General features: G+C 43.3%; 1 protein-coding gene across 1 annotated transcript in view; it reads right to left on the reverse strand.

Annotated features, from left to right (window-relative positions):
- VIPR1 (vasoactive intestinal peptide receptor 1) overlaps positions 1-21,446 on the reverse strand; it is a 103,492-nt gene extending 82,046 nt beyond the window's left edge. Inside the window, exon 1 of the mRNA XM_062603930.1 lies at positions 21,197-21,446. Coding sequence (XP_062459914.1) covers positions 21,197-21,253 — 57 coding nt within the window. The 5' untranslated portion in view covers positions 21,254-21,446. The remainder of the gene's footprint in view (positions 1-21,196) is intronic.
- Positions 21,447-27,546: the final 6,100 nt, after the last annotated feature.

Genomic DNA, 27,546 nt, shown 5'->3' on the forward strand with positions numbered 1-27,546 from the left:
CCTCTTGTTTGCAGCAACTTCACGTTAGTGATGTCTCACTGGGTACTTCAGCAGCAACCACTGTTAAGACCTTCACCTGCCATCCCCACCCAACACCACTGTCTTGTTAGGGTATAATTCAGGATGAAACTGGAAATAAAGATGTCACTTGCTAAGCCATCCATATGTACAATGGATGACTAGCAATGATTACAGACAAGTGTATCCATCCCAGGAGGATATATCTCACCACTTCAAGAAGCTCTGGATGTATGCAGAGATAAATATACAAGCAGATCTAAAATCCCATTAAAAACACCCCTGCAATAGCTCGAGCTGCCATCAAAGTTTCTAGACACAAGATGCCATGGCGGAAATAATCACAAAACCCAAGCCATAATAAAGCAATTAAGGTGCATGATTAACAAAAATAAAAACATTTAAAAAATACATCTTCCCTTCAAAGTTTTATCTTGAGCAAACTCTTCTTGGCCACACTACAAGCTCCTGGAAGTCACAGGCTTCTGCAGAAGGTATCCACCACACTAACAATTCAAGCATGGACACACAACAAATGTATTCCAAGAATTTTTTAAAACATTAACTGACACAAGCCCAGCCAAGTTTTTAAGCTTGCTATCCAAGTCATATGAATGAAAATATATTCTATAAACACATATGTATCTCTACAAACAGTGATAGGAAACACGAGATCCCCATTCGCATGTATTCCACTTACTGAAAGCTGAGTTTAACATAAGGCATGTTTCTTTTTCTTCTCTGGTATTATTAATTGTACTAACCATAACATTGTTAATGAAACGGCACTTAAATTGTTCATAATAACATTAAAACTATCTCCCCATGAAATGAATGAACTTCCTCTCTCGGATCCTCTCCAAACTGCAGGAAATTTCACTAACCTGATTATAATGTTTATTAAAAGTAGATTTTTGAGTAAAATATGGTTGTAGTAAATTAACTCCTGCACTTATGTCCTCTTCTCTGTTGATCCTTCATAATTTTTCAGGGAAAGTGTGCCTACCCTTTCAAAATATCAGACAGATGACATCTCTTTATCCCACTTCCAACTTCTGATCTGTATCTTTCAGAAAAAAACTCCAGCATGTTGTGATACACTATCAAAATATCCCCACTGACCTCCAGATTATGCTCCTGCTATAAAACCTGTCTTCACTCCCTTTGTGATCTGTGCATCCTACAGCCAGGTACCAGTTTGATGATGGGTTACCTCCTTCATCAGCCTGGTTGCCTTGTTTGCACACAGTACTGTGAGAGAAGTCATGGTTCTGGAAGGATGGGCCAGGCAGCCAAAGACATTATCATCCAAGCCAAGCATTATTTCCAATCCAAATAATTAACTTTGAGTAAAACCTAATCTCAGTTCAACTGTGAAGTAAAAAAGAAATCAGAAGTAAAAATAAGTAACTAAACCAACAACACAAACCCAGCAATACTTACTAAACAGAAGAGAAATACAGATGAAGAAATATAAATGATGCATCATGAAGCTTAAAAGCATTATGAGGGAACCTCAAGACATCAGGAACATTTGCAGCTAGTAAGAGTTTAATGAAAATTTACTATTTTGGGGGGAGGAGGGATGTCTGGTTGGGTTTGGGTCTTATTTTGTTAGGGCTTTTTGGTGTTTTTTTTAAACAAAAGCATTACAAAGTCTTACAGATGGTACAATCCAGTAGAGGAAAGGTCAATGTTGATCTGTATTTGGAAGCAGCAGGGCAATGTGCATGTCACTGATGATGATGATGAAGCTTTTTCCAGTCCCTTAGTAACAAAGGCAGACATTAAACAACATCTAAGAGAGATAAACATTTTAAATCAGCAGGCCTAGATAACTTGCACCTAAGAGCACTTATAATAGCTGTCTGAGAAGGCCTATTTGAATACAGCCAAATACAAAAACTGCACTCAAGAAAGAACAGATTCACCGCAGACCTCCAGTACAGCAGCCTGAATTCTGGAAACGAAGTAATGTGGTGGAGAATTTGGGTATTAAATAAAGTAAATAACTTAGTGTGAACGCCCAGCACGTGCTGCTGAGAAAAGGCTAACGCAACTGTTTGCTGTATAAACCGAACAGCATGGAAGAACAAGAATATAATACTCCTTTTCTATGTGGTATTGGGAAGAGCTGTGCTGTGACACTAGCATCAGGCATTTTTCAAAGCACCATAATGACCAAGGCAAGGTGTGGAATGAAGCATAAAAGCAATTAGAGGAGCTCTGCATCCTTCTAGAGCAAGACCTGTATGCCTCCATTATAACGTTATCTCAGTAGACACTGGACACCTATGTTTAGGCAACTCAATCAGGAGCTGAATGTCTTCAGAGGTACTCTGTTATACGGCAATTCAAACTAGCAAGAGTAAGGCATGATGAGGTGCAAAGTGAAAACCTATGCAAATTTGTAATTCTCTCCTGGGTATGTAGATTAATAGCTAGAGCAATGGGAAATAGATGTGCTGAGTTTCCATCTCAGTTCCTGAAGAGTTTAACAAAGTTCAAGTTATGTTTTATCAGAAACAGGTTGTTGGACTCAACTTACTGGAGGTAACTGGTGAAAATCAGCTGCTTTCCGTAACTAGCCAAATAAAATAATCCACCCTTCCCATTAGGGACTACTCTAATCTTAATATAGCTACAACTGCACAGACTTCCTGGGTTTCTCATGTCAGATCTTGGCCAAGGCACTGAAAAGTTACATTCCATTTGGAATTTTCTCAACTAGCTGCTGGCATCTCATCATGGAAGCCCGCTTGCTATTGTTGCTCTATGTTTGGAAAAAAACAATACATACAAATAATGAAACTTCAGTAATGTTCTGAACTTCAAGAGGATGAAATGCTGTGCATGAGTCCTTAAAAACTCCATTGTAGGGGCACCCCCGTCTGATTAAAGCTGTTTTGTTAGAAAATGCCCAGTCGAGGCGTAAATACCCACTAAAGCTCCAGTGACCATAGTAAAATTACTTAATCTGCAAACCAGTTCCACTTGGGGACATTTTTACAGGACAAAAGGAGGGTCTACATCCAGTTCTTACTAAGAGATGAAGGATGTTGGAAGTCTAGCTGTCTTTTGCATAACACCTTCTCTGTTCCCTTACATGGGAGAAAGAATAATAGAACCATAGATTGGTTTGGGTTGGAAGGGATCCTAAAGATCATTTAGTTCTAACCCACCTGCCATGGGCAGGGACACCTTCCACTAGAGCAGGTTGCTCCAATCCCCATCCAACCCGGCCTTGAACACCGACAGGGATGGGGCAGCCACAGCTTCTCAGGGCAACCTGTGCCACTGCCTCATCACTGGTGCCTCTTGCTAATATCGATTCTAAATCTCCCCTTTGCCAGTTTAAAGCCATTCGCCCTTGACCTATCCTTGTCAGAAGTCCATCTCAAGCTTTCTTGTTGGCCCCTTTAGGCACTGGAAGCTGCTCTAAGATCTCCCTAGAGCCTTCTCTTCTCTAGGGTGAACAAACCCAGCCCTCTCAGCCTATCTCCATAGGAGTGATGCTCCAGCCCTATGATCATCTTCAAGGCCTCCTCTGGACTCACTGCAAGAGATCCACATCCTTCTTACATTTGGGGTCCCAGAGCTCAAAACAGGGGCCCCATAGCTGAACACAGAAATCCATCTTGAACAAAGGAACTGTCCCACTGCTGCAGGGAAAAGACACCCTTTTTTCTTTTCTTTGCTATCTTCTGGTCTTCAATGCAAAAGCATCCATGCCATCACTTCTGGGTTTGCTCAACCCTACAAACCCAGGCTTGCAGTACTGAGCCAGGGACACAGTGAACTCTGGCTGCATTTGCCAATTACAAATTTGGATGTACTTCACCTAACGAAATCTAACAGATTGTGCAACTCCTATGACTGCAGATGTGCTGTGAGACAGCATTTCAAACCACTTCCTATCTTAGGTGCACATCCATATAAAGTAGGGTTGCGCTGTACATGGCTTATCAGACTCATCTGGGTGTTAATCTGGGAACATGGACTCAGAACACATCTGAGTGTTCACAATCCAATTTCTTTACTCTTCCTGTGAAGAGTTTAACCTTTTCCTTGAGGGTCAGAGCTGAAAATGCACCGCAGTGACACAAGCTCATACTGCCATGGCAGGGTTTGCTTCAGCTAGGGAAGATCTTCAAGACAAGGCATTGAAGCCTATTGACAAGAGGCATCATGTCTGAGGACAGGAGTCCTTAAGAAGCATTTCCCAGATCCACAGCCTACCAGCTAGACAAGTGAAAAATGAGGATATTCTGTTTAGCAGCCCGTACCTGCCCACCTCAATAAAAAATTGTGTTCACCATCATCTGATTCTTGCCACTAACTTCCCTTCAGTGAGTTTTCTGCCCCAAAGGATTGATTCCTGCCCAGAGTATCCTATTCCCAGTCCTGCACACATTGTTGAGAGCCATTATTTGTATATGAGAATTTATGGCACTCTGACATAGCACAAAGCTGAAATGCTTTTAAATTGCAGCAAAACTGGCACCAGGATACAGCTGTGCCTTGTGCTCCCCTCATAGGTTATCAAACTAGGAGTAATTCTGAGAGAAAGTGGCTTCTCCAAGTGTGGAAATACAGCTTTGTCTCTCTTTAATTCCTAAATTCCAGGCATGGGATCAAGGGAATCACACAGCAGACACCGCAGTGGCACAGAGTGAGGAGAGAGAAGAAGCAACAAAGCCTAAAATCAAATCTTAGTACCTTATTATGAGGCATATGTTTTAATATAAGGACTATTATTCCAGTAATTATAGCTGTGTTTACTGTCACTTGTCACTTGATGTGCTTTACATGCTCACAAGACCACAGGCAAGGAGGGAGTGCTCTTCCTCCACAGCTTTGCCAACCTGGGCAAGAAGCCATCCACTGATGCACAATCCCAGCATGCTTGTCCAGCTACTTATCCAGAACTGAGCTTTGCAAGGTGCTTTAGGATAAATGAAAATCAACAATCCTGCTCCACTTAGTTACAGCGACACTCCAGACTATAATATGGACTGGAAATACTCCTATGGCTGAATAAATGGAACAAAAAACAAACCTTCAAAAAATAAATCTGCAAGACATTGGAGAGTCCTGGATGGAGTTTATAATTATCACCATGCTGCAGTTCAGGTCTCAGTTGATCTTTTTGTACATCATCCTTTGGGAAAGGTATGTCATTCACAATTCAGTGACACAAGTTGCTATCAGACAGCTGTTACTGGAGTTATTTGACAGCAGTATCTCATGCCACAGCTAAACAGCATGACCAAATAAGACCAAACAGTATAAGTGAACAGAATAACATCTTTATTTTCTCCTAGTTGTACACTCGTTTTCAATCAACATAGCTAAATGTTCCCTAGATTTAGCCCAGCTCCAGGCTTTGCTCTGCAAAACTAAATGCAGCATATGAAAGGGACAGAAAATAGAAGTGCATTACTCAGCGTAAGTGTACATTGAAAGGTGCAGTTCTTCTCTGAAAAGCCGTTGTTTAAGAGGCAACAAAGGTCAAGGTTGGCCTCCTGAGTGCAGCAGCCCCCTGAGATGGCACAATTAACTCCTTAATATGTAGAGCCAATGCAGGGATAGCTTACTGGTCCTTCTGCTGAGAAGACGTGAGAAAAAAATCCCAGCATTTCTTCTGAGGACCCCAGAAACCACTCGTGACCTGGGATCCAAGCCTCTGTGGATTAAAACTCTTTGGAAGGAGAAGACTGTAAATTTTATTTATTTTTTTTTTCTCTTTTTTCTAGCCATAGTCATTTGTCTCTTCAATGGCACAAAAATTAAACCCAGCTGGAATGGCTTTTTAATTAAAATCATACTTTGCTTATCAAAATAAGAACATTTAACTGATTAAAAAAGAAACGTGGAAGCCTCTGGCCCTCCTGTTCCCCATTCTCCAGCCAAGCTGTGCAGCAAACTCACTCTGATAAACAATGTGTAACCCTTTGGAGAGTGCTCCTATCAGCTCTCCTCACCCCATTTATGGGCCAGAAAAAGTCATATAGGACATATAGAGTCCTTATAAAAAGGTATGTACAAAGGCCTGCTCTCTCTGGCTGAACCTGCTGCAGTTCACTCCCATTTTAATTTACCAACTACTGGAAATTCCCTATGGAAACAAAGAATATCTATATATTACACTTCAGCCCCTTGGCTTGTGTCATTATTTATCTTCACAGACAAGTGAAAAGTTTCCCACTGTCTTCAAAGTGCCCTCAGGCCAAAGGCTGAAACTACACACCTGACTCTTTCCTGGCAGATACATCCCACCATCCCACTCCAGTCGTTAAGGATCAGTTTTTCCCCAAGCCCAATAATTCAGCCTTCTTGCTAGAGTCCTCTTATTTTGTTGAAGGCCACTTCATATGGTGACAACAAAATTCATGGGTAATGACATGGGCAAGAGTGGGTCCACATGAGTTGTGCCACCCACATTGAAGTGTTCACTAAGGAACATGTCATGTGCCACAGCCTCTGACCATGGGGGAAGACTGCTCTTGCCTGCCCTGCATTTGGGTTTCAGCCTTGAAGGTTGCTTCCATAACAGTTTTCTCAAGCATTAATCTCACAGTTGGATCCTCAGACAACACAGAACAGAAATGTTAACGTCAGCAAAACTAAGCTGATTTATTCTGTCTGAGGATGGTAACCTCAGGGTAGGATTTTCCCAAGCACAACTATTAGTTAAATTCCTAGGGCCAAATGAATATGTGACTGAGTGCCTGCATGCTTTTACCTTTCTGTTTTCACTGCCAGCTCCTGCTAGGGAAAGGGATGTTGAGGCAGACGCTAGAACTGATGGTCTTGAACCCATGCTGTTTGCAATAATCTGACGGGACTTTCCATCAGAACAGCACTGTCAGGGGAACTCAGCAGCATTTTCCTTATAGACAGAAAGGAGATCTCTTAAATGCTACTTGAATTGGGAAAGTTTCTCTATTTTTAGCTCCAGTAAGAACATTGCAACCACAAGGTCCTGGATTACAGAGGCTGAAATAACCATCTCCCAGACAAACCCAAGAACAGACACGTTGATTTCCAAGTATCTCCCAGGTAATGAAGAAAATGCAATTTTACCCTTGCGGCTCCTCCTGCCCTCTCCCTTCTGACACCGAGAAGTGCTGCTTTCAGTCACACTGTTTAAATTTAGAAAAACATAAGTTGGGGGTAATCCACTGATATAACCTATAGGAGACACCAAGATTTCCTTAGTCAGAGCTTTCTTAGATTCTTAAATACCTTTAAACTGTAGACTTCGTCCTACATTATATTCCCAAGCCTGGAAATTTTCTTCTCCAATTAAATCTGCTGCTGTTGAAGAGAGTTAGAGATCCCCAGAATGTAAAACAGAATATGCCTCAAACTGATAGCTGTGATCAAAAAGCTTTCAAACAAAACTCTTCCACTATCTGATCTATGATATAAAACACAGGTCATTAACCCATCCTTAAAAGCATGTCAGTCTTCCAACCTGCAAACAGGTAAACTAGAGTTTCCCTCCTTCCCAGAAACGGCTGTGCCAATGTTTACAGGTATGGCACATTCTGAACATTTTCGCACCTGAAAAAGAAAGTTTAAAAATAAACCATAAAAAGCAAGGTTTTTTTCTTTATTCAGTCTTCCGTCAAGAAAAATAACACAGAACTTGTGAACTTATCCAGTTTCTTGATGAGAAGAAAAAAAGAAGGAAAGCTACTTTATTTTTCCTCTCCCATTGATCACAAATTAAAATCTCCAAGGATAAATATCTCACACTGCGCAATTTTGCAAACAAAAAAAACACCTTCCTGAAAATATTCATCAAGTGAAAGGTTACCATTTTTTTGTTAAGGAAAACGCATTTGGAAGACAAATGGTCAGCAAGGTCTGATGTGAACAGAGCAATCAAGGTTCTTTGTATCTTGGCCTTCAGACTAATTAAATCTCATTTCACAGTAACCATGTACCACCCACTCAGTGGCCAGCTGCAGCCACTAACTGGGTGAGCTGTGCATGCATAAGTGCAATGGTTCCCCCAACACAGACCTCACTGTTGGTGTACAACATCAATTTTAAATTTCTCACTCAACTGCCTACCCCTTGCAAGCAACACATGCCCCTGTGCATGTGCAGTTAGAGATGGCTGACCACATCTTTTCTGGAGGGATGCACCACTGCTGTTGCTATTTTAGCACAGGGTGAAGGATCTGGGAGAGACTCCCTATTGCTCACAGGAGAGCAATCAAAAATATTAATCCTCTTCTGCCTCCCATCTGAAACAAACATTTACAGGGAACAGACCAAATCTGCTCCGTGAAACACCCTGCTGTGACTGGCAAACCAGCCCCCGGCTGAACACTGAGCGTACGGCCAGGATCAACCTGACGAAAACCTTTCCCTGCCTCTGCTCCCTAACAAAAAACTTACTGCCTTTCATGGCTATGATCTATCTCCATGACAGACTGAATTACGAATGACACTGCTGGCTGGCAAAGGAAGGCATGAGTCCACTGTGGATGGATCTCTTGGAAGAAGGGGCAACAGTGGGAGAGAGCAGTGCCCGCTATCACACACAGAGCAAAGTCATCCAGTTGGCTTTGAGTTTTCTGCAACAGAAACATGTCCTGCAGCATGCCCAAATGCACTCACACGAACTTCAAAACATGAACAGACTGAGGGGAAGACTCCTATCGTTGGTGGGACCTTCTCACCAAAGAACTAGCAAAGCTGTAACTGGGGGGACTATGTGAAACCCTAGAGAGATCCTGCCCATCTCTCAACAAACCTGTAGCTTCCCAAAATGATCTGCTTCCATCTCCTACTTGTACCAGTCTCAGTCAAACATGGATGTGTTTGTCAAGCCTGGCCAACCTCCTATTCCTGTAATGATAGGTAGATCCACACTGCAATAATGCCTTGCTCCTACTAAAGACAGTTTTGCCTTAAGCAGGAGGGTGAGCACTGCATTGTGAACAGTATCACATCAACTGCTCTCCCTGCATAGCAGCTGAATAAAATACACATCATATAAGAAGGCTCCTCCTGAAGCAGCCTCTGTGACAGTCAACACATCCCTTTCAGAAACGGGCCAACCTCCATCACACAAGATGTTGGCATTCTGGCTCCCAGTGCTGCTCTTGGCAGGCTCTTCTAACATCTCACTCCCCTCACTGCTACAAACCTTCCTACACCCAACCAAATTCAATCGCATTGAGCATACACTCTTGCACCTGAGCTAGCCCTTTACTCTAGAAGATGATTCCATTCTTCAACGTTAATACAACTGCACAGAGGTAACCACATCATCCTCACAACATCTATTTCCAAGGCTAATCTAACCAAACCCTAACTGCAAAGTCTTTATGATGCTGGCAGACAAAAGTGAAAAGAAATAAGCAAAAAGCAAGTAAAGGAAGCATATTTTTCTCATTTCCAGACTGGGTTTTAGGCATTCAGCTGCACAACCACCCCTACCAGAAAGCTCATTTACAGTCTGGAACAGAAGTCAGAGCTTCTCAGCTTCCTCCGGTGCCTGAACTATTGCCCCTCTACAGCTGTAGTTGAATTTACTGGTTGATCTCCTTCTTTTCATGGTTACCCCATTGGACACTGTTTCTTGCCTGTACTTCTTCCCAGGCTAATCTGCAAGACAAATAACCATCTATTTTTAGGCGCATTGTATTCTGCCTGGTTGGGCCCTCCTCCCAGGGCAGCAATATATATTTAATACTTGCTTCCAGAGCTGACAGCCCAGGAAGCTTGAGTGGTGAACTGGCAGAGAAGAAATAATTACAAAGTAGAAGGGCATCAACCTGCCAAGCACTTTAATACCCCTTCTAGAAAAAGAGGCTTGACTTTTCAACAGTCCTATAGTAGTGAAGAAAGCAAGACTGTATCAAAGACACAGCTGCTGTTTTATTATGATGATGACTTCTGTTGTGCAATAACAAATCTTGTCTGATCGACAGCAGAGAGGAACAGGAGGAGAAATAACGCTGTTAGAGCAATATGCAGAGAAAAAACATGCTGGAATTAAGGCAGTAGAGAAGAAACAACTGCACCTAGGCTGGTCAGCATTCCCAGCATAGGCTGTCCCTAGGAGTGCTACAGCTCTGGGATACTGCTAGGATAGCAATGATTCAAGTGGGATCAGCAGACCCAGTGATCAACTTGCACAAGAGAATCAGCTCAAATGTGGGATTGTTCCATAATAGATCTATGTAAAGGCTGTGGTTCCTAACCGCTCTGCAGCCAGAGTTCATGACTGCTGCACTCATGTTTCTCTGGCCCATTGCTCCTGGCTGCCCTTCCACACAGTCCTACAACCTCCGCTTTTCCCTCATCCCAGCCCTCATCATACCTCCAGGCCAATACCATGCTGGGATCACTGGTACTGGATCCTGGCCAGTTCCTGAGGCCCCAGTCACAGCATGCAACAGCCACTTGGACTCTTTCCCCTTCTGCACCTCTTCTTCCAAAGAGTAAATACAGTGCTGTGAACGACATTAAGTGTCTTTCTTTTCAAAAACTGCAACCTTTACTCAACCCTTTACTTAGCTATTCTTCCACAACTGAATTTAGTGTTTCTGGAAGAGGTCCCTTCAATAAATCATGGCTGGTTTATCTCCCTGTAACAACAATACATAATAATTAAAAAAAAAAAAAACATTAAATTGAACAGACAGCCAAAGCTGCAGCTTCATAGCTAGGTTTAAAAACATTTCCAGATGCTTATGGGTCTCTTAAGACATTTCTGAGGCTCAGGTCAAGTAGACCCAAGGTAGCAGGCTCCAACTTTTAATTTCTTTTCCATCTACAAAACCATCAGGGCTTGTCTGACATAGTTTAACCAGAGTTTCCTAGTCAAAGGAACACAGCAAAAAAATGAACTTCAAGAAGTGAAAGCTAAAACCATATAAATGCAATAGGAGCCCTATGCTGGCAGAGACCTCAAGGAGAGAGAAAGGGTTTTGCTGCCTTATATTCCCAAACTTGAAGATCCAAATGAAAAAACAATCAAGGTGAAAGGAAACAGATACACGTCAACATTAGGAATCTCTTTGTATCACTATGTAAATTTCATTATAGTGCAGATCACACACTTCCAGCTCAACTTCAGCCACTGACAAACATCCAACTTAGTGTCTCCACAAGAGCTAGGGACCAAGATGAATGGATCTCTAGAAGTAACATCTCACACCACAGTTTTATTAAGAGTTATTACAGCCATGATTGACTACTGATATACGGCACATAATTATTTTATTAGACAGACTAAAATAGCTGGAGATAGAAAAAAAAAGCTTCTGAAGCTCTAACTCTAAAACACACAGGAAACTGCAGGCTATGTGTAGGTTTGAACTAATTGGTCTGACTTTAGTCAGGTTTGTTAATTATAGGGAGGGGGGAAGAGTAATTAGCACCTGCAGAGGTGACAAATCACTTAGCAAGGGAGGAGCTCGTAGGACCATCAAACCTTGTAGAGCTGAGCTGCAGGGGTGGGCAAGAGTAATCACCACTGTGACAGCAAGAAACTAGCAGGTGGCCAGACATGAAAAAAACTGTGGTATGTCATAAAAATCAGTGTCTCCACTGAGTCTGAGATTTTTAATGCCCAGCAGAACCATGAATGTTAATTTGTGAGCTTGGCTTTCTAAGATACATTGTCAGTCTGTAACACAGAAGGATGGTAGCAATGGTTTTGCAATAAAACCGTCTCCAACCAGCACACTTTTTTTCCATGTTGTCCCACTGATAAACATCTTCAGGCTAAACCCAAACAAACTGCTACTCAGCTCGATTTCTCTTTCAGACCTCAGGAAGTATTGTTATGCCTTAAAAGCACATATTTTTATTTTATATTTATATATAAAAATATAAAAATAAATATCTCAGTTGTTCCAACATAAGCTGTTGTTTCTCCTGACAAACCTTGCCTCATCTGCACTGTAGACAAACAGCCTGAAGATAAGTCTTTGACATGCTGTTTGCTGAAACACGCACTGAGTTCCCAGGGGAAGGAAGAGAGAGCAGGGCATGGAGGAGCAAAGTTTAAATTTGCCAGAATTGGTGCTGCAAAAGAAACTGTGTGAAGAGGACGAAAAAACAAGAATTGTCCCAGTCACAAAGCACCAGCTCCAGCAGGCAGAAAATGCTTTGCACAGAAGAACTGCAAAAAGGACACTGTACAAGAGTCAGTGAGTCGAGCAAAACAGAAGGGGTTGGAAAATTCTTTGAAAGGAACCATTGCAGCACTGGAGTTAAGTGCATGGCATAGCTGAGACCCACACGTCTCTGCAGCTGTGTTTAATGTCATCCCCCCAAAACTGCAAGCAGCCCAGCACAACTGCCACACTTGGGCACATCAAGTAATTCTTCACATAACGTTTGGCTTCCTTTCAGTGCCCCATGAAGCTGTGAACCATCTCAGCAGCAGCATTCTTCTCTACCTTTGAACATGTCAAGCAAAAAGACTACCTGGCTATATTGTGAAAAAAAGCTGGGAAAGCCCAATTATGCTTAAGAACCCGGATGAAAATTAAAAATAACCAAATAGATGGATGCAGACATTGCAGGAAACAAGAAGCTTGTTTCAGCATTAGCTCTTTTTGCACTTTCACCTTGCTTTGAAATGACCCCAGGGCAATAAGAAAAACCTGTGACCTCACCCGGAAAGGAGTCCCAGAGGGATCCCCAGCCAGCAGAGGCTGGTGGAAGGGCTCCATCACCCCTCCATGTAGCTCCCAGCACATGACAGGCCTCATCAAGGCAAAGAAATCAGCCACATCCCTTTGCATTCCTTGTTGAATCGTCCCACATTACTAGCCCCGGACTGCAAGGGAAAAAGCAGTCAAGAAATACTGAGCACAGTTCAGGACTAAGCCCGATCCCTAATGGCAACGACGATGAAGCAGCTTTAACAGCAGGATGCAGGCAACCACATCAGCCGGAGCTGCTGCAGCTCCATGGCTGAGCAATTTTCCTTTGAGCAAGGGCTGAATGGTCCTGGGGAGGATTTCATTCACTCCCTTCCTCTGCAAGAAAGCACGCCTGCCAGGGCAGCCGGGTTTAATCTCTGCTCTGGAATCTCCTAAGGACTGTGAAAAGTGACTAAATAAATAAATAAATAAATTTTAAAAACCAACTGCATGTGTCCCACACAGCCAAGAATGGGATATGGGATGAACTTCTTAAAGGGGTTCACCTCTCTTCTGATAGACAGGGGTCTGTAACAGGAAAGAAACTATTAAAAACAAAAACAAACAAAACAACAACAACAAAAAAAAACAAAAACAACCAAACCAACCAAAAACCATAAGCACTACATTCACTTAAAATAAGAATTAAATTTGGCTACCGCAGTATAAAAGTGGAAGAGGTATAATCTCCAGCAGGATTTCGATTCTGGCTGTTTCCCAGCTGAGTACCTAAAAATGCTGTGTCAGCACTGAAACAGCTTTTCATTCTGTTGTCAATGTACAGCGCTGCTAAGGATTTTTATTTCTGAGGGGTGGACAACATACTCAGTATGTATGACTGTTTCCTTTTTGCCTTGCAAAAGGATGTTTTCCTTAAAGTTTGAACTGCGGCAGCCTGGCCACTCTGGAAAGTTGAAATAGAAGCTGGTTTTCAGTAATGAATAAAGCAGGCTGCAGGGAAAAGCTCAGCATGAGCAGGTTTTCTTTTCTGCATTCTTACACAACACAAAAGGTACCTGGTGAGGCTTTCGGCTTGCAGCTTAGGATCTCTTACGTGTGGGCGTCTACCGGAGGACTGAGCTGCTGTTGTAGTCAATGAGAGTTCGAAAAGGTGCACAACAGAGGCACACAGTGCCATCTGAGATATCTTTATATTCTGTGTTCACAGCATCCACATGAGACTGCCAGATAACACAGCGTCTGCAGGGGTTTTATACTCTCAAGAAAGGGACCATGTGGGATAATGGGGTATCTTCCTACATCTCAAACGGCCTGAAGTGCCTGAGAGCAAGCAGCCAAACTGAATCCGATGATATCGCTGACCACAACAGTTCAGACCATCTGGGTCACACATACACACCTACACAGCAATGCTGAACTGTAGGTGTCCTAATCTGCAAAGGGAATCCCTCTCCGAGGTCACCTGCGGGGAAGCTCACAGACTGATTAGCTGTGATAGACAATGACATTTATAAGGACCCTGGAGATGTTCCCTGCTCAGATACTGGTTGTGATGTTACATATTACCAGGTATAATTGGAACATCTGTTAAACACAGAATCAAGGCTGGAGCCTCAAAGAAGCATAATTTTAAAAGACACCCAATAGATTTCAGCTTTGCAAAGGAGACATGAAGCATTGATATTTTCCCCTCCAGAGAAGAATTGCATTCAAATAGAATTTTTTTTTCCTCTTCTCTCTTGAGGAGATGCAGTTTCACAGGGATAAAGATGAAAAGAACGTGGAACTCCTATTAAGCATCCTAACTATCAGGAGTAGGAACATCCCTGAGCCTGCTGCAAAAGCAAGGAGATCATGGTGATAATGTCTCAGCAGAGAGTTTTGGTCTCTCTATTCAGTTCCTTTGGTCTCTTCGCGCCCTCAAATCAATGCAAATCAGTGACGCCAAGACATCCAGAAGAGTTTATCAAAACAGCATCACCAAGTCTGTTGTCCAGCCCAGTAGTGAAATGCATCAGAAAATAATTCCGATTTGGCTCTGAATTAGAAAATAACCCCCATTCAGTTCTAACACTTGAATTTAAATGCAAATGACAGAAGTGTAAATCTCCCAACAGTGTAAAAAGTGAAATGGATAGTTAGTGACTCCCCTGAGGGTGAGAAATCTACCTAATGTGTCTAATGGAGAAATTTAAGGCTATTAGCATCCATTGTTTTCAGTTGACTGGAAAAGTGACTTTGTTAAAGTATATCAGGGTCTCCAAAATTCAGGTACAGCTCGGAAACTAAAGTAGTCTTTAAGTCCCGGAAAGGCTATACATATAAAAGTTAGTGCTGTAGATAAAATCTGGCACAATAAACCGCCAGTAAAGCAGCACTAATGTGTTTCCCAGCCTCAAGCAACCCACAACACGCACTCCTGTGCATGAAAACGTCCCTAAATTCGCTTTATAAACCAACCATCTAAAAATTACAGAACTGAGTTCTGATGTCACCTACACTAACTTCACACCAAGGCTGCACTGACCTCAGGGCACCGCATCTGCCTTGCATCTGCATGACTGACAGATGAGTGGGGAAAAGAATATCGGAGGCAAGGACCATAACAACAAAGAAACAATCACACCTGCTCCTGCCTCTTAATCTTACCTGCTCGCCTCCAGGGGGTCAAGCCGTGCTCACACAGGCTATTTATAGTTGTGCAGATTGGCAATTATTAAACATAAGTGCTCTTGCTATTATAGGTCTTCCCTAATTAGGGTTTATGCATGAGGCTAAGCAGTTTAAATGTAATTTGTAGCAAAGCTAATAGCCAGTAGATGCTTCTAATAAAGCTGAAGTTCCAGGACAGAAAAATTAGGTACTTTATTAAAAACATCTTTATCAGAAGGAAACTTTGCACTTTTATTTACAACTTCAGAAGCCATTCCATTTTCTAAAAAAAACCCAGTGCTGAAGAAGACTGGTATTGCTCCATTCAACAAATACAAGGGCTGTATAACGATGCAAGGAGCATTCGAGCAAAAAGTGCCTTTGGGGAGCCCATCATCTTCTTCAAACCTTTCCCAAGGACTTTCTGAGTACTAATGAATGAACTCCCCGGCATTATGGGTCATTGTGATGTGAAAGGTGAAGCTCGTGCCTAGAGAGATGAATCATCCCAGAGAAATCCCTTTGGGTCAGGCATGAAGCCAAGCATTCTGCAGGTTGCTCCAAAAGGGAACGGTGACAAGATGACCACTCAGCTGGTGAACAGCCTTCCCCAGCCACGCACAGGACCTCTCTGCCATGGCATTAGCTTTGTTAGCTCTGGACAGAGGCCAGTCTGATGGCTGGCATCAATCCCCTGCCTGTCTCTTACCTTGAAACAAAAGGTCTTATTTTAATTCCACTGCAGTCCTCTGGGTTGGTGTTTTCAGAGGCAAAGACATCTCTCCTCTTGGCTCAGCTCCCACACAAACGAAGCTGTGAGAGCTCATGACTTCTGGAAAACATCTGGGAGGGTGGAAGGGAGGGAGCAGTGAAAGAGCAAGAGCTCAGCACTCACCGAGGGAAACTCTGCTTGGCTGCACAAGGCAGGAAGATAAATCACTGCCACAGCACAAGCGAACTCAGCAAGTCTCATGGAGGGAGCAGGAGATTCTGACCTGCCTGCCTATCTGTCCTTCCATGCTCTCCATCCCACCTGCTGGGCCAGAACTCCAGCCCCTCCTGCTCTAGGGTCTCCAGCCATCTCTGACCCATTTTTATTGTGGTTTTGGCCCACTGATTGAGTATTTTTCTTGGCTTGATTTCCTAGATTTTTGTTCCTACACAGGACTTTCCTCTTCTTTCCAATACGGAAGAGACAAAGTTGACGAGACCAGAGAATCGGGATATATTTAATCACATAATCTTTCACAGGCATTGGAAAACCACATATCCGTTTCCACTGAGCCAGCGTGATGCAGCAGCAATCCCATTTGCAACAGTGAAATGACACTGCCATGCTTATGCTGATTTGGTCTGAGGGCAGGACGTGACCTATTGTGTTCATAAAACCAAGCTAAGTCCTGCTCCTCATCAAAACTTGAGTAACAGTTTTCATTCTGTACAGATAATTTGACTCCTTTCCTGAACTTCAGCCACAGATGCCATGCAGAGTCTGACAAATCTCTTCCAAGCGTGCTCAGTTCCAACTTAAAAAAAAAGAACAAAACACCAAATCATCTTGCCTTGGGTCTCATTGATCTAGACAGTGTCTGGTGCCCTTCCTCAGGCTGCCAATAAATAGGACATGATGCTGAACAGGGAGATATCCTTCTTGCTCCTGTTCCTTCACTTTTCCATCTCCAACAAGGATCTGCATTTACAAGCTAGCCCAAATACCAGGTAATTTTCCAGTCCTACCAGACTAAGTCAGCATATGATGTGGCAAGTAGAAGACTGATTTTGACAAGGTACTAGTCTTCCCAATTGCTTCTGCTGGAGACCATCTGGTAAAGGGAAAAAGCTATCTTATTTTTTTATTTCCCTTTCCCCACCCCTCCAAAAACTGATAGAAACTCTGTGTGTTTGCCATTTCCAAGGCAGGCCGCCTTGCAGCAAGCACCTTGGGAGAGCTGAAACACCTCTTTCGTGACCTTGGTCCCGTCACTTAATCATGCCCCAACTGCCTATGTATAAAATGTGCAAAGCAGCTCTGTGCATCTACCCAGTACCAGGACCCCTCCTCGGATATTCAAGTGGGAAAAGACAAAAACCACTCAGCACAGTCACACAACTGTGAAACAATGACAACAAGAGCAAAATGTTACAGTAGCCTCACAAGTGGACACACTTAGAACAAAACCCAGCACACTCCTCATTTTCACCTAGTGCAGCCCCTCTGGTTGGTTGTCACACCGTTTCTGATCTTACAACAGGAAGGAGTTTGAACCAGAGTATTTTTAACGTGCTGTAAAAAGGGGGAAATTCACGTACACACCCAAATCCACAGGCCAGGCAGCTTTCTCTGTCCATGGTCCCATCTGCCTGTTGAGGTGGAGCATTTTGCAGCCATCTCTCTTTTTAAAAAAAAACACCTCGGTGGACTCCTCTCCTTTTACAACACACCACAATTCCCTTCCCTCTGGTTCTCCAGAGTTTTCATGACTGAGAAAAACGTCTCAGCTGCTGAGAGGGTGTGATAATTACAGTGTGAAACCCCCTGCTGGCATGCTGGTGGGCTGGAGTAGCAGTAACACAACGTTGGAAATAGCCTTGAATATTTTGCATAGCATTTTTCCTCCTTTGATATTGTAGTTTTGCTTGCTTTATTTTGCTCTTTGGCCTTGTTATGCTCTAAATAAGAGCTAAAATATACGTACCAGTGGAAACATGCACTCTGACAACTTTCAGTGCTATAGAGAAGCAATGAGACTTTCAGAGCTACCCAGTGTTGCGCAACTGGTTCTCCTAAATAAAGTCAGTCATGCATTTACACATGTATAAACTTAATAAATCATGCACCTAGTAATATGCTGAGGTTCTGTGGCAAGGCCTTTGTTAAACACATTGCTAAAGGATCTTTGTGATGGATACAGGAATTAGGCTGGAGGATTATAGTGAGTAGCTAGCCTTTTAGCCAAAAATATTGATTGCTTTGTTTTAAATATATTTATGTCACTTTGCAGATTCTCAGTCAAGAGCATGAAAGAGATACAGTTACAGCTGAAGTGGCTGGTTTTTACAATGATCCAATTTCCAGCATTTACACTGAGACTCCTTTCCACCTCTTCATGTGGCTACTTCATGGCAGGAACAGAATAAAAACTGTGAAAAGCATAAATTACACCAGCTGGACAGATTTGACTAATTCAACTAGCTTGTGGTCTGAAGACATGTAGAATCCATCAACTGTTTTGAATTATCCACATGGAATCATGGAATAATTTGGGTTGGAAGTGACTTTAAAGATCCTCTAATTTCAATGTCCTGCCATGGGTAGAGACACCTTCCACTAGACCGCCAACCTGGCCTTGAACACTGCCAGGGATGGGGCAGCCACAGCTTCTCTGGGCAACCTGTGCCAGGGCCTCATTTACCAGACACACTGAAAAAAAAAATAAAAAAATAATTCAACTTGTAGCTCTCTGGGCCAGATTATTTTAGTTACAGCCCTAAAAAGTTAAACCGACCCACTAGAACACAATAGGGATTATTCTAGATTCACACCATGCCCCCATCATCACCTGCTTCCACACTTGCCTTCCAAATGTCACAAGCTGACTTCTGCAGGAGGCAGGTCTCTGGCAAGCATGGCCTGATGAACTGCAGCAAATGAGATCTGCCCAATTTCCCTTTTTCCACATTTGTACATCATGAGAGGCCAGGGTGAAAGTTTATAACAGCAATTAGAAGCCACATGGCTGCAGCAGTTTTATAGCACTGAACTCCTTGATCAGCCAATCCTACTCATTCAGAGTTTTTCCAAGGACATACCAATAAAAATTATCACAATAACTTAGGAGGGGGAAAAAAAAAAAAACAACACCTTTGCTGAGCCATTGTAGTTCCCAGAACCAGGATGTTACAATTGTAGAGTTAACTTCTGCTTAAAAAATGAGCACTGAATCCCAGGTTTAAACTGAGAAACAAGCAACAGTGCATTGAGGCACTTCAGTATTAGTCACCTTGCAGATCAGCGCTGATAAGAAGCATGTGAATCTCTTTAACCCACTAGTATGAACCAGGTCCCAGGAACATTAACACAACAGAAGAATGAGAAAACAACCAACAGTTCTACTAAACCAAGGGCAAGGAAGTGAGATAAAGTATTGAACAACAGGATAATAAAAAAAGTTGCAAAGAAACCAATACAGAATTGCACCTATGCTGTGCCTTGCCACTGTCTCAGAGCCTTAAAAGGGGTTGAGTTTACCGATAGGAACAGTCAACCCAAGAGCACCAGCTTAAGGGCCCGATCCTACACACTGAACTTCAACAGACTACGTGACTTAACCCTCTGAAGGATCAGGCCCCAGAGGACCTCTTCATGCCAACAGCATTTAAAGAAATGGGATTTTTGCCATGGGCTTCACTGAAAGCAAGAATTGGAGCAGCTCCAGCAGCTGATTGGATTGCTGCCCCCTTCTCATTTCCCCAGCTCCAGCCCCAGACAAGCTATTTTGGATCTTCCCTAAAGCAAAGTCTGTAGATCCCAGGAAATAAGCGCCTGATCTTTCTTTTTTCTTTTTTTTTTTTCCTAATACTTTAACCTGTTTTCCCAGTGTGTTCTTCTTCAAAGAAAGTCTGTGGCGATGCAGATGGATGGCTCATGGTGACAGACTAAAAAACTGAATACGCCCATTTGTCTCATTTCTTAAAGAACAAGGGGAGAATAAAGGAGGGACAAGTGATGCAGTGACAAACCCGGGTTACCTTTCGCTCTTAGAGACTCCTTTTGGTTCGTCCAACTCTGCTCACTGGAGAACAGGGCAGCTTTGAGCAACGCACTGTCACCAGTCAAGGAGAGCAAACAGAAGAGACTTGCAACCCTATACCAGCCCAACAGGATTCTGGTATGGCACCCTCACCTTCCAAAGAAGAAAACAAGTGTGGGACAAGACTAGAAGTGAGAGAGGAAAGCTCAGCTACAGCCAACACCTAATACGTTGTGTTGTGTCCCTCCCCCCAAGCCCAGTACTGTGGTATCAGAAATCACACGCTGCAAGGAAACAAGCTGTAAGAGCAAAGCCCCGGTGAAATAAGGCAGAACCCCGTGTCTGCGCTGTTTGCGGAGAGCATTAGCTTTTGCTTGCACACGTGCGTGCTTGTGCGCACAGACCCACTGCTAGGAGAAACAATCCCGTTTACTAATTCTGTGCCGTGCTAGGAGCCATCTGCGGCGGGGGAGGAAGCACCACTGCCCCAGCCAGGGACCTGCAAGCACGGAAATTACAAGCAGAAGAGACACAGCAGTCAGAAATCACATCCTTTGCTCCCAGCTACTGCTCTTTCCTCAAGCAGTGCATTCACATGAGGTTTTAGTGTCAGAGAGCAGCACTTAGCTGAACTTCTCATGGGCATCTAAACGTTCTTCAAAAAGAAGAAGGTCCCATCCGAGAGCCCTCTCCGCCCTGCAGCTGCATTGTCTCCGGGAAACCTCATCCCGTTATCCCCTGGTTTGAGGTGGGGGGAAGCTGTGCACTAAACGATAGAGCTTCCAAACAAAAGCTAAAGCAAACCGAAAGCCAGACTACAAACCTGAATGACAACGAAACCAAGAGCGAGTCCTAAATAAAACACTAACCCCCAAAGAGAATTCCTCTAGCGCTAGAAATTTTCTTACTCCCGAAAAGGAGACATGCCGTGAACGAAAAGAACGTTAGGCGATTGCTGATTTCGAGGTTATCGAAGAGAGGGAAACCCAACAGAGATACATCTGCCTTGCACCGACAGCGCTTCCGAAGTTGCCCAAAGTTTGCCCGCAGCTGAGCCTGTCACCCCGAAAGCCGGGGGAGCGCGGTCTCAGAAGGGCCAGCCCGCCCCGGTCCGGAGCACGCACTCACCGGGGAGAGGAGCCAGAGGAGCAGCGGCACCACGACGCCCAGGACAGGGGGCTCCATGCTGGCCACGCCGGGCCGGGAGGTACCGCGCTCCGGTAGCTCCCAGCGCTGCAGCCAACGCTGCGCTGCGCTCCCGGCACCGGGCTGCGCGCATCCAGCGAGGGAGGAGAAGGAGGAAAAGGAAGGAGGGAGGAAAAGAGGGAGGTAACATTACAAACCCCCGCGCCCCTCCGCACCGCTCCACCGCCTCTCTGCGCGGGGCGGGGCCGCACCGCCTACCACCCCCCTCTCGCCCCAGGTGCCGCCGGGCCCGCGGGCAGACGGCGCTTACCGGCCGTCTCTGCCCCCCTCCAGTCCTCTTCTGTCTTTTTTCCTCCCTCTCGCTTCCCTTCACCCCTTCTCCTTTTCCCCTTTATTAATTTTCCCCTTCGTTTGACTTTTTCTTTTTTCGATTTTCTTCCCTCTTCCCATTTTTTCTTCTTTCCCTTCTTTTATCCTTTTTTTTTCCTCTTTTTTTTTTCCCTTTCTTCTCCTTTCTCCCTATCTCCCATGTTTCCTTTTCACTATCTTCCCCTTTTCTCTCTCTTCCTTTTTTTTTTTTGTTTCCCTGTTTCCACCCTTCTTTTTCCTTTTTCTCTTCCATCACCTTTTTTCTTTTTTATTTCCCTTCCCCCCCATTTTCCCTTCTCCCACTTTTTATATGTCTTCACCCTTTCCCTCCCTTTTCTGCTTCCCTGTTTTTTTAATCCTTCCCTCCCTCTTTTTCCTTGTCTTTTCAACTTCTTAAAGCATTGGAATGGGTTGAGGAGAAACCAAGGCTGAGGAAATCAGCAAAGCTCATTTTTTTCCTTTTTCCCTCCAAGCTGATGCAGTCACTATGGGATTCTTCCAGCTGCACAGTGAGAACCTTGCAGATCCACAGCTTGCAGTGCAAAACCATCTCATCTCTTTGCAGAGCCTGGAGACTCCTTACTGGGTTCATCCCTGAGAGATGCTGAGATGGGTAGGGGGAAATGGTCTTGTTAGGGGGAGTGGTGGGTAGAGGCACAGAAGGCCCAGTATTGCCATGAGCTCTACAAGTGTGTTGAGTTGTGCTGGGAAAGGAGATGAAATGGTTGCTTGGGGTATTTGGCTTCCTGTGAAATAGCTGCTCGGTTACAAGGGGCTTAGGTAGACAAAAGTTTGCAAATTCCAACCCAGTTCGGTGAATATGTGTGTCCTTTCTCTGTCCTTCCCCTCGGAAAAAGAGAGAAAAGTTCCAAAATGCAGGTCAGTGACATGACATTTCTGGGCTTCTCATTTTGGAGGGACAGCTCAAGACCGGATTGACCTTATTTTTTGATGCGAATGTGGAAATCCCTCCCCTCTGCTGCATGAGATGGAGCATTTCATTTAATATTAAGTGCAATGCTCTTTTCAACTCAAGAGAAACCACAGGCATAAACTTGCTTTAGGGTGAAAACCTAAACAAATCTCATGAAGAAAGGTAACAATAAGAAACGTAGTATCTTTCTTGCTGTTCTTTTATCCCCAGTCTGGCTGGATTTTTAAGCTCCAACAGATGGACAGATTTAGTGTCTTTTAAACCACCTGCTGAAGAGAGAAAATAAATCCTCGTATTTGGGAGGCCCTGGAGACAGCTCCCTGATTCCAGGCTGTTCAACTTACTGACGCAGCCAGGAAAGCTGCTATTTTTAGAGAAAGGGCTTGAGGGTTAAAATCCTAGAAGTTGTATCCAGTCTCTACCTCTTGTTAAAAAATCACTAAACATTTCACTCTTTAAAGATAACATGCAAAGGGTGTGAAAAAAAGAGTTTAGTATCTTTTTCCCCCTTGAGCTTTTTCGGAAAGACCTGTGCTTTTTTTTGACTTTTTTTTTTTTTTTTTTCTTTCCTTTGCATTTTAGATGAAAAATCCTAGTTCTATCTCTTGTTTCTTATTGTAGGCTTGATGGTGGCTTATAATTGCCAGTGTAAAAAGAGGGACAAGATGCTAATTACATCAATTAGTTGTACAACAATTTGAATAGGCAACAAAGCTAGATAAAGCTCAGTTTGGATCATAAAATGAAAGGGGAATGACCCATTAGCTGGTCACTGCATCTCGCTTCTAATAATAGCCACTTTGTGTTTGCTTATTTCATTTATTCATGCAGCCTGAAGGCTTTCAAGTAGCCTGTTAAAGACAAATTTCCCTCTGGGGGAGAGGCGAATGTATTGGCAGATGTTGCTCTTTAGATTCTTTGCAGAGAGTGAATCTGAAGGCTTTGTGTCTCATAACAGTGATTTTACAGAAAAGGTCTCAGCCAGAGTGGTACATTTTGCCCTGCGGATTGCACTGGATGGAGTTTAAGCTAGTCTGATATCCTGTAGGCATAGCGTGAACTCCAGGGGGCCGGTAGCAGCCTTTGTGTTTGATTTGAAACCACCATCCCATGCCCCCAGATCTTAACTGCCAGTACCAGTGAACACTCATTATCTTCTCCATGTGGCTAGAGATTTTGTATCAGTCCTTGTTTTGTAGGCTGAAAGCCTGGAGCCTGTGCCATACCTTTGGCATCATTTTCACCCTCTTCTGTACCTGTTCTTTCCCCATTTATCCTCTTTGGGACAAGGACGGGAGCCAAAAGGATTAAAAATGTTGGTGCACTGTTGTTTTATGAAGTGGCATAGTGATGGTCATGGTTTAAACCTTTTTTTTTCTTGCCTTGGGTACAGGAGCTTTCCTCTTGGAGCAAGTCTAGATGCCATGGAAATGCTCCGAGGGATGGAGCACCTCTGCTATGGAGACAGGCTGAGAGAGTTGGACTTGTTCAGCCTGGAGAAGAGAAGGCTCCAGGAAAACCATAGAGCAGTTTCCAGTGCCTAAAGGGGCTGATAAGAAAGCTGGAGAGGGACTTTTTGCAAGGACATGAAGTAACAGGACAAAGGCCGCCTGGTCTTGTGGAAGGTGTCCTTGCACATGGCAGGGGGATTGGAACTGGATGGTCTTTAAGGTCTCTTTCAACCGAAACAATTCTGTGATTCTATTATTAGGTGACTTAGTGGTGCACTGTAATACCAAGATGTTTCTCCCACAAAGGATGATTCTGTTTTGAGCCCATCTCTGTGTAAATCAATTGATACACTGTGGGACATTTTGCTCATTTGCTTCACTTTCCATTAAATACACTGAAATTCAACTTCTGTTTCACTGTCCTGCTGATAGGTTGGTATTTGCCCCAATTTCTTTCCATTCAAAATATCTCTGTGAAAGGTTTTACAAGGCTTCAGAACTGTGATGTGAGTTTGGAAGTAGCTGCTTGGTGTTGAACAGGGTCTCTGCTAATAGATTGATGCAGCCAGCTAGAAGGCCAGAATTTTTCCTTAGGACACTCAGTCATGAAAAATTCCAGAAAGCCTTGATCTAATTCCTTGTCACATCACTAGCAGCATAGCTATTTCAGTGATCACTGTCTCATGCTAGTGCATCTTCTCTGTGGCTATCTTATCTTGTTACCATTATTTAACCCTTTTCCTTAATGATCATTAACATCTGAGCTAAAGCATCCATCATTAAATGGCTTGTCTTTCTGGGAATTGCTTTGGAAAATATCAAATGAATGTAAGAATATTTTTGTGGAGGGTAACAATAGAGGTAAATAAAAGCAAGTAGGTTTTTTCCTGTCTGTGTTTTTTAACTCTCTGTCGCAGCAATCAGAAATACAAGAAGTATTAACAGTAGTGTCTAGAAGGACAATATTTGAGAGTTGATTCATGCAGCAGTTTGCTGAAGGCTGGGTTTGCTGTTATGTGCCCTTGGGGTTATGTTCCTCATTTAGCTTTCTCTGGAAGCCCAGCACAGTACATCTATTCTGCTTTCCGCTTTGTAACTTTATTTAAATAAAGTAATGGCATCACATTCCATAAACAAACTGTGAAATGTATTTCTATGTATTATTTGCATTGGGATTAGTGGTAACAAAACACTCACTGTGTTGTTTAGCAAACAAGACAATTAAATCCCCATACAGGACTTCATTGTTTGCAAATGCAACGTAAACAGTTGGTTGTTTCCTGTGTTTTAAGTCTCCTTACTCAGGGTGGTGTGGACTTGTGTGCAGATACTAGTGTTGCCCTAGGAGAAATCTAAAACAAATTGACCGCCATTCAGAAGAGCTAAAATCTCTTCTGTCCCCAACCATCCCCAACAGTTACCCAGTGGAAAAGTTCCAGAAATTTCCACCTGCCCATATCCTTATAAAGCTGAAAGAGCAGCAGAGGTGGGTACATCAGAGCAGAATGTGGCACATCTGAACAGAACGTTTCAATTAAACGGATCTACTTGATACAAGCAGACTAGAATCTTGTCCTTGGTCTCTAGGGCAAGGGCAAGTTGTCCAGCTCCTGTTGCTCACCTCAGTCTATAAGCTAAAGATAGTAATGACTACCTTCCAAACTCCCAGGAGAGTTAAGGATTAATTGCTTCATAGTACTCAACATTTATTTTCACATAATCAATGCCACTGGGTGCATAAAAATAAGCTTTGCAATTACTATTACATATCCACAGGGGACCATTCAGTCACGAAGCACTTGGATGAAACAGTTTTCTTACAAATAATTATTAAAAACTAATCTTATTTATGTTTGGGCTGGAAAAGGAGAAACTCTTTGGGCTCAGGAAGAACAAATGCAAGCAAACAAACAAACCAGCAAGAACTTTCTCTGAACTCAAGATGGCAGTGTGCTGGAACCAGACTGAAGGTGAATAGAAAACCGTGCATTACTAAAACAGCGCTATTTACACTGGGAACATTGTAAAACCACTCCAAGGTACATGACGTTCTAAAGATAGAGGAAACTGGGTGCCTGCCTCTCCCTGCTTTCTCCTTAGAGCTTTGCAGAGCAAAGGAAGACAGAGGAAGCAGTAATGACAGTGTTATGTGCATGGAAAGCTGATGAGCAGAGTATTTGGCATCATTACAACTGTATTTCTTAAGACAAACTGTGTCCAGTGGAGGTAGGTTTCCTCCAAGGTTGTGGCCATCATGAAGAACCATCTGGCCCTCATGAAGAAGAGTCTGGCAGCAGAAACCACATGGAGCAGGGCAACCAACATATTGATTGACACCAGAGATTATACAAGCTAAAAGGTTGAGCTAAAACACAGCACTCTAGAGACTAAGATAAAGGCTCCACCTTATCATTAGAGGATGTGACATGGCTGATGTTTTTTGTGGAGGAGGCAGGAAATGGAACATTTTACACAGCCTGGTCAAATGCATCTGAGATGCTCTGTACAGAGAGTATTTTCTGCCAGTGTCCACAGATTAAAATCAGTTTCTGACCGGGCGATAAGAACCTCTCTAGCTGTGAACTGTGTTTCAGACCTTACCAGCTGAAAACAGGAATTTCTACATTGTAACTGAGTTCTGTGATAACTGTTGGTTTATGTTGTAAATAAATGTTGTAAGTCAAGATGCTGAGTGAATACACAGTGAATAGTAAATTCAGAGTTCTTCCTAAGCTGTTTGCTTGCACTTGTTCTCCAAGATCTGGCTTTACCAGTTGCAGACAAAATCTGGAAAACCTCAGAGACTGGATGTGCCTGAATTTACTGGGTGCCTGAAACCAGTTTTGAGAAATCTGAACTGCCACATTTCTCCTAGCAAGAATTAAAGTGGAAAAAGATAACATTTCAAAAGTCAGCATTGTTCATTGCCTTCATGCTATTAATGAAGATCTATGTGCTCTATTTAGCTGGTTTGTGCACTGTGAATGCTAGAACCCTGAGGGGTCTGGCAGAGCCTTGGGGGCTGTGAACTCTGATCTATGGCTAGCCAGACTCAGAGAAGGATCTGAGTGCACAAGTCAGTACACAGCAGAGCTTTTCTGGCCACACTGCAAAGCAGTATCCCTGTTTTTACACTTCCCTTTTTCTCTTCTTTAACTCCAGCCCCAGCACAAGGAAAGGTCCAGCTGATGTCCAAAGCACTGAACATACATACTCACTGGGATTTCTCTGTCACAATACCTCCTCTTATTTATTTATTTAATTTTATTTTCCACTTCGAATATGAACAGCAAACTCAGGCTGCCTCCATTCCCTTCTTTTGCATTCAAAGAGGGTGCTCTTTCATCTCAACAGACAATTGCCTTGATCTTTTCAGCTGTGTTCAAGTCAATTGCTTGCACAAGAGCGCTACACTTGGATGGCAGCTGGCCAGCTGTACAGTGTGCCCAGACCTCTTGGGCTTGTCCCCAGCCACACTGGGCTACCTGAAGGCATTGACTGGGCAAATGGCAATGGAGAATAGGGAGAGGAGAATACAGCCCCTTCTTCCCCCCAAACCGAAAGGAGTTTTTTGCAAC

Source organism: Pezoporus occidentalis, unplaced genomic scaffold, assembly GCF_034315485.1.
Source record: "Pezoporus occidentalis ecotype Australia unplaced genomic scaffold, CSIRO_AGI_Poc_V1 ctg82, whole genome shotgun sequence".
Lineage (NCBI taxonomy): Eukaryota > Metazoa > Chordata > Aves > Psittaciformes > Psittacidae > Pezoporus > Pezoporus occidentalis.